The following is a 7246-nucleotide window of genomic DNA, read 5'->3' as shown; positions in this document are numbered from 1 at the left end:
AGCCCACGTTCGCGGCCGCCCGCCACCTCCTCCCCGGGATACTCACGGCGAAGCACCCGGGACTCCCACGCGCGGACTTTCCGCGCCAGCTGCACCTGCCGCGAGCGCGGGGCCCCGGCAGCGCCATCTGGTGGCCTCTCGCGGCTCTGCGGCTCTCGGGCTCGGCCCGGAGCGGCCAGCGGCTTTGACTGCTTTAGGCTTGTACGAGGAGCAAGCAGAGGTGGTACCGCTTGGTCGCCCCGGCTGCAGGGAAGTTTCCAGGCTCCTGGGTCAGCGAGTACAACCTTCCGAGTGGAAATCTGCAAGCCTTTCCCCGCTTACCATTCTAGAAAGATGTTTTAGGAGGGTCTTGGAGTGGCGGAAGATGAAGGAGGAGTGACAGTGGTTGAAAGGGCTCCTGGGAGGAGAAAGGCAGAGACGGGCCCAGACATCTTTGAGTTTGTCTCCCGAAGTGCCAGAACAGGGCAAGTGCCTGGACAGCTGCTTGGCCTCCGCAGACGGCTGGGCAAGTTATGCACTGCACACCTCCAGAGGGCTGATGGCAGAGACTGTCATGTGAGTGTGCCGTGCCCAGCCTACGCAGCCATACCCAGTGGAGGCAGGAAGCTTTGCTCTGCTGGACTTGACCCACTTACATTCATCCCCGTGGTATTAGGGGCTCCTGGCCCTCTATGCGCTTCTCCACCTTGCCCCCCACTGCCCCTGATGTATCCCCTTAGAGTCCACCGCTGTACCTTCTTGCACTAGATTGTGGGGAAAGGGGGGGGGGGAGACAGAGTTCAGTAAATTAAATTGTTTATACTTTGGAGGGAGAGGACAGAACTGGAAGGAGTCCTCACTAGAAGCGGGTAAAAGGCACCTTCCACCGCAAACAAAGTTGTGGAAATCCCAGTTCTCCTCCTCCATTTCATCACTTACTCTTCTAGGCTGGATTTCATTAAAAAAAATTTAAAAAGTCCAGGCGGAAATGGTGCCTTCCATTGAGGTACCCGTACCTGCGGAGGGTTTCGCCTAAACCAGCTCAGAGAGTTGACGGTCCTCAGCGGCAAACCCTCCGGGGCCTCGGCCGCTGGTAGGCTCGGAAAGACACTTTCGGTTTCACTTATCTCTCGAGTTTTTTTCTTTTCTTTCTTCTTTTTTGTTCGTTTGTTTGAATGCACAAGGGAGCTGGCCCGGAAACATTGGGCTACTAGCCTTTAAAAATTTACCTTTGCAGACTTAGAGGCCATTCATTCGATGGGTCGGTGGTTAAAACACCCTTGTGCCCACCTGTAATAAAGCATTGTATAAATCCTATCTAGTCCATTTCACCAGAAGAGACAGAGTCTTCGGAAGGTTGTCACCAGGCAACCAAGAGACTGCACAGCCAAAGAGCAGTTTCCCAGTTTATGGTGCAAATAGCTCCCCATCTTCCAGCATTTCTTAGTTTACAGTTTGGTTTTTAAGAGTTTTCTCTTCTCCCTGGTTTCTCATGCCCAAGCTCTCTGAGCCTCTCTGGCCTCTCTACTTCCAGATTGCACTTCTCGCCTTCTCCTCCCTTCCTCTCATCCTAAACACACCCTTCAGTTTCTTTCTTTCCACCTGAATCTACCCCAGTTGCTCCTAGTTCCAGTAAAAGCTTCTGTCTCCGAGAATCACCTTATGAACCAAAGCGGTTTCCCCTACTGGTGGTGCTAGAAAACATTACCAGAATTAGAGGCCAGGGCAGGTGTAGGAGTCCTGAATGGTTGATGCCACCGACCAATGTCACCTTGGGTCTCCCGGGTGAGAGAGTGAGGCAGCCTCCTCTGGAGACACAGCCTCTAGCTGTGGTTGCCTCTTCATCAGGGTGAGGGAGAGATGGTGTGGAAGGCCCAAGAAAAACAGGCTGTGACTGAGAACAACCTTATTTTCATCTCTTCCCTACTCTGCCTTTGGTGGAGGTCTTAATGGTGGAAAGGCAGCAGCTAAGGCAGAAAGCTGACTAAGGCTGACACTAGTCAGCCAGCCCCAGATAGAGAGTTGTCAGTGCTTCCAGAAAGGGAAGGGAGAATGGCACAGGGCATGGGAGGCCTAGCTTCTAACGTGTGTTTGCTACCAGAAGCGAGTCACATTGCCCTTCTAAACACCTTTAGATGGGGGAGTTTGGAAAATGATCATGTAGAGTCCAGCCAGCTCTGGGGTTCACAGGATGGGTTCCAGCAACCTGCAGAAGGAGTGGGGTTTGAGATTCAGCCTTTATGTTATCAGCTGTGCTTTGGGGGGATTTTGTTTTTATTGAATTGGCCTTTTTAGCCTTTCTATTTGGGTCTCCTTGCTCGCTGTGATGTAGTGAATAGTGCACAGTTCCAGGCACAGTAAATAAATATTAAACGAATAAAGCCAGAGAGGCGCCACGTACAAATCCCATAGCTGGCACATGTGAGTTGTACATCCTTGGCTATGTCATTTAACCTCTTTTAGACTCAGTTTCGTTATCATAAAATGGAAATAACATCTTTCTGGGCTGTAAGCTTTAAAGACAATGTAAATCCCCAGCACGGTGGCTGCCATATTGGAGACTCAGTTCATGGTGGCTATTATTATTTCTCCTCTTTGCAGATACTGATCTGGTCCTGGGGCTAGCAGAGGGCCCAAATAGAAATCAGTAATGGCCAGACACTTGTCTGAGTCCTGTAACACCATCTCAATCTGCCAGGACTCCTGGGCAGCATCGGCTCACAGCCTTGGGTCAGCGGATGCCCAATGGCCAGTCATTGACTGGATTCATTGGACCCACTAGGTGGGAACAGAGCCCAGTGGCCTTCCAGACCAGAGCCCTGGAGCTCATCTGAAACAGAACCTAAAGGGCCAGGGTGTTCCCTCCACGAGTCTGGCGGCACACTGAGTGGCCCCATAGTTCAGTACACTGAACTAGGGTTTCCCAAAATCCACACATACCTCAGCATTTATTTTTTATCTAAGCTCTTCTTCAGCCCTATCTGCGTGAGATTGTACCTTGTCAGAGAAGTCTTCCCAGACACTCCGGCTGGAGCTGAGTTCTCCCTGCTCTGGGAACCTTCACACTTCTTACTCTTGAAAGCACAGAACACTTGGTTAAGATTTATACAGTTACCTTTCCCCACCTAGGTCTGGTTCTCCAACTCGATTTTTGTGTTAAAGAACTTCCAGATCTCCTTTCTATATCAACAACAGCAAAATCTAACGTATAAAGAGTATATTTTGTTGTTTACAAAGTACCTTCATGTAGACTGTCTCACTGTGGTCGCCTGGCCTGGCACAATGTCTTCCTCATAGAATAAGCACTTATTGATTAATTAATCAATATTAATTGATTCCATCATGTGTTTACCATAATATTTAGTCGGTAGCTAAAGTTAAGGATCTGAGGTATACTTTTTTCTTTTTCGTTTCTCCTTTTTGTTAATAAACTATGAAATGACCAAAGCCGCAGTGGGGAGAGGAAAATTAACAATATGCTCCAAGAAGCAATAATACCCAGGACTGTTAAACCTTGAAAGATTATCGATATGCGTATGTATGTGTACGTGTGTCTATTATTTTTAACAGAGAGGAAAATAAAATGCCTAATCTTCATCATATCACTTTTCAAACAATTTGACATGCGCTGGTGAGGTCACAACCAAAGATAAAGCTGTGAGGGGACAAAGGTGACCTGTTGGACTCCTAAGGCGTTTCCAGATCCAGCCGTGTGCTTTGACGTTTAGTCCTAGGACAAAGTTCTCATAGTTCTGCTTTCTTTTTCAATTGGTGAGGAACCAAGTGAGGACTTGGTAGAATGACCCGTAGTGATTACCTGTGTTATCAATAATGAAAATGAGGCTCTTCAACCCAACCAAGATCTGTGAGAAAGGCAGGCCTGTCGTGAACCCTAACCGCCACACCGTAACCTGGACACAGTCCTCAGTCTTTGATTTGTCCTCCAATGTCCTTCAAGATGCTTTCAAGGCTGCCTGACCTGCAGCATCCTGGGACTGTCCAAGATGAATTAATTTAGCTTAAGAGAAGACCAACTGAAACAGTTCTGAAAACCCAAGTCAGTGGCCTACAAGCTAAAACAAAGAATTATTGTCGGGAGCTAAGGGCCGCCTCTTCTTCTCCCCGTCGGCAACTAGGACACAGCAGGACCAGAGCAGTCCTAACCCCAGGATGAAAAGCCCTAGTCGCAACCCTGAAATCGCACCTCATTATTTGCTGGGGAGATGTTAAACAGCCAACCAGTCCGTTTGGTGCATTTGCCAAGTGGGAGGGGTATGTCTTCTATCAGCCCAACTCCCGGGATTAATTGTCTTAACTCCTTTCCTGTCCAGTCTGCCTTTCGAGCTCGAGCTGGCAGCTTGTTCGTACCCTGGCCGCTCTGCTTACACTCCCGCCTTCTCTTTTTCCCCAGGAAACCTGCCCATGGCTGCAGAGCTGACCCTAAAGCAAGACTAGAGGTGAAGCCCACCAGCAGCCCCTTCCCCACCCATCCCCGCCTGGCCCACATCACCCAGTTCCAAATGATGGTGTCTCTGGGACATTTAGCCAAAGGAGCCAGCCTGGATGATCTCATTGACAGCTGCATTCAGTCTTTCGGTGAGTTGGCCAACTGCCCACATGCATTAAAATTGCTATACTATTTTGTTCTTCCTAAAAAAGTGCTTTATAGAATAGCAACCTAGATTGTATTTTGGCTTTAAAAATAGCTTTTGAAAGAGTCTTTGAGATGTTGGAGAGCTTCTGCAGTGCCTATGGCACATGACCGTGTGGGTGTAATAGGTCGTGATGCGAGGTACAATTTAAAGGGAGGAAAGTCACTGCGGAGAGTTTGCATCTCCATTTTTCTGAGGCGGGAGGTTTCTCATGATGAAAAACGCCGTAAAGTGATACCGTGCATCTGACACGTTCACACTTTTCTACCCTTGTGTTCTTAGGGCGCGTAAAGACTGTTTTTACATGAGCAAACATTGTTATCCACCAGAAACGTGAAAACCTTTTAAACCCTTGGACAAATAAAGTCTTAATAATTCCCCTTCCCATCTGGAAGGGTGTTGTGGTAGAACAGGAAAGGACTAGGTAGAGCTGGAGTGTTAGCGGCTAGACACGGTTAATCCGCGCTGTGATTCGGAGTAAAGGCTGTGAGAAGTGTGGGGACACGCGGTGAAGTGTCGCGTGCTACGCTTGGGGATCACCATTAAGGATGTACCACTTAGTGCAGCTTATGAGCAATTATCTGAAAAGACGCCCTGTTTTTTCATTTGATTTTATATGCTCTTTCTTTCGATCGTTATTTGTGAAATAGTGATTGCAAAGCACGAAATGTCTGTTCCGCTCCAAAAGAGGAATGAGTAGAACTGATGGGAAAATGCAAAGATTTCCAGGGATCTCACGCCCCCTCTGCACGCCTTTCCGTATTGCTGTGTCTGCCACTGTGAAGCAGATAAACATGTGTGGCTCCGTAGCACCAACCCACCTCAGCCCCAGGAGCCTCCTGGGGAACGGAGGAGAGGCTTGAGCACATCCCAGGTGGGACAAAATGAAGATTACTTCGAACTCAGAACCAGGGATTATTGGCTGGACGCCTTTAGCACTTATTTCTAGAATTGAGAAGGACTTGACTCACTTAGTCATCACTGCAAAGAAGAATTTCACCTGTTCCAGTGTTGGTTTAAAGCTGTAGTTCTGACTTCAGTGCCTCAAAGTCACGTGGAGGGTGTTTTATAACAGGTTGCTAGGCCCCACCCCCAGAGTTTCCAATTTAGTCAGTCTAGGGTAGGGCCCAAGAATTTGCATTTCTAACAAGTTTCAGGCAATGCCATTGCTACTGCTCTGAGCTCCACACTTTGAGAATCAGCGCTTTATTGTTGTGGACTTTTAACTCGGCAAAAAGAGAGCACTTTTATTATCACTAGGTTAGCATTGCAACTTAATTCAATTTCTATTGATTTATTTTACAATGTAACCTTTCTATTAGGATGAATTTGGGAGCAGAATGAAAGGCTTTTTATTTCAAAATAATCTCCGTAGAAAATACATCTGCAAGGCGAAAAACTAGGAGACAGTGAAGCCTCAGGGCTGAGGAGGGACGGTTCAGCATGCACTTTGCTTTTACCCACTTGCCAGCTTCAGTAACCTGCAAAGTTCCTCACACAGTTTTGGTGGTCATACTTACTGGTCTTCAGCAGAGCAGCATGGATATTTCAAGAATTAAAGATTGTTATTCTCTTCCCAGCTCCCTGTTGAGAACCTTGGGACCCAAAGCCTGTTGATCACGCTTTCTTCCTCCCAGGCCAATCAGGCAACTGCAGGCTGAGTTCAGGACTTGCCTTCAAGTAATCAAAAATGCACGGCCAATTCTGAAGTACCCCCCCAAAGCAACCAAGCCTAATCTACACCCCTCAACAAATCCTACAAGGGCAAAGGACATGGTTTTCTGAAATATGTTGAATCAAAAAAAAAAAAAAAAAAAGGCTTAAAATCCAAAAGTGGTTAAAAATCCCATTGGGTCTAATTGTCTCTTATCCATTATCAACATGCATTAAGTCCCTGATTGCATTTGACACTGTGCTGGGCATTGTGCAAGGAGAATTACAGTGAGCAAGCCCCTGCCCCACTGGAGCTTATGACACTCGAGAAATGCCCTGTTCACAGGACCGATAGTCTCAGGACAGGGCAGTAACAAACCAAGGCGTGCAGGAAGCATAAGTTCTTTATAGCATGCAGAGTCTGAGTAAGTGCACTTTGTGGGTAAGGACATAGATCAGGGAGAGAGAACAGCCACAGTCTGCTGCAATCTCTCCAGCGCCATGTCACGGGGAGGCAGCAAGGTAAGATCTCAGGGTTTTGTGCATTATATGCTGCAGAGTTTCCTGTCCCAGAATTTACATAAAGGGGCAAAAAAGAACATTCTGTGTCTAGAGGGGATGGAAGACAGACAGCACCTTTCATCTGTGATTTTCGTGCGCTTCTGGATCTTTGGGTATCAGTTGATATTTCTGTTGGGGAGAGGTGGCTAGAGAATGAGGCAGAGAGAGAGTAAAGCTGGGATCACGCAGGCCTGGGGATGAGGCCAGTTCCTGGCAGAATACGTGCCTGGGCTTCTGTCAGTCTCTTTAGGAGGTGATTCGAGACTAGTACAGAAGTGAGCCTAATTTTCTTTTGAATCTTACCTACCTGGTTATTCTCTCGGGTTTGTGTAGAAAAGTTTGGCTTTAGCATAAAGCAATCTTCTCATTGTAAGGCTTGTGAAAAGAGAGGGGAATAGGAT

At 47.5% G+C, this 7246-nt stretch overlaps 1 protein-coding gene and 1 long non-coding RNA gene across 5 annotated transcripts in view; one reads left to right on the top strand and one right to left on the bottom strand.

The window, feature by feature from the left end:
* LOC111821297 (uncharacterized) overlaps positions 1–739 on the bottom strand; it is a 12694-nt gene extending 11955 nt beyond the window's left edge. For 3 of the 4 annotated variants that reach the window (XR_002824736.1, XR_002824734.1, XR_002824737.1), the window contains exon 1: positions 47–739. This is a non-coding gene — a long non-coding RNA (uncharacterized LOC111821297). The remainder of the gene's footprint in view (positions 1–46) is intronic. The other variant, XR_002824735.1, reaches the window with a different exon arrangement.
* Positions 740–4242: 3503 nt separating this feature from the next.
* The window catches only part of RASGRP1 (RAS guanyl releasing protein 1), a 78785-nt gene continuing 75781 nt past the window's right edge, over positions 4243–7246 (top strand). Inside the window, exon 1 of the mRNA XM_004380612.2 lies at positions 4243–4575. Within this exon, the coding sequence (XP_004380669.2) occupies positions 4254–4575 (322 nt within the window). The 5' untranslated portion in view covers positions 4243–4253. The remainder of the gene's footprint in view (positions 4576–7246) is intronic.

Source organism: Trichechus manatus, unplaced genomic scaffold (genome assembly GCF_000243295.1).
Source record: "Trichechus manatus latirostris isolate Lorelei unplaced genomic scaffold, TriManLat1.0 scaffold00076, whole genome shotgun sequence".
In the NCBI taxonomy this organism is placed as follows: domain Eukaryota; kingdom Metazoa; phylum Chordata; class Mammalia; order Sirenia; family Trichechidae; genus Trichechus; species Trichechus manatus.
The sequence above is the reverse complement of the archived record's forward strand: the minus strand, read 5'-3'. Positions and strand labels throughout refer to the sequence as shown.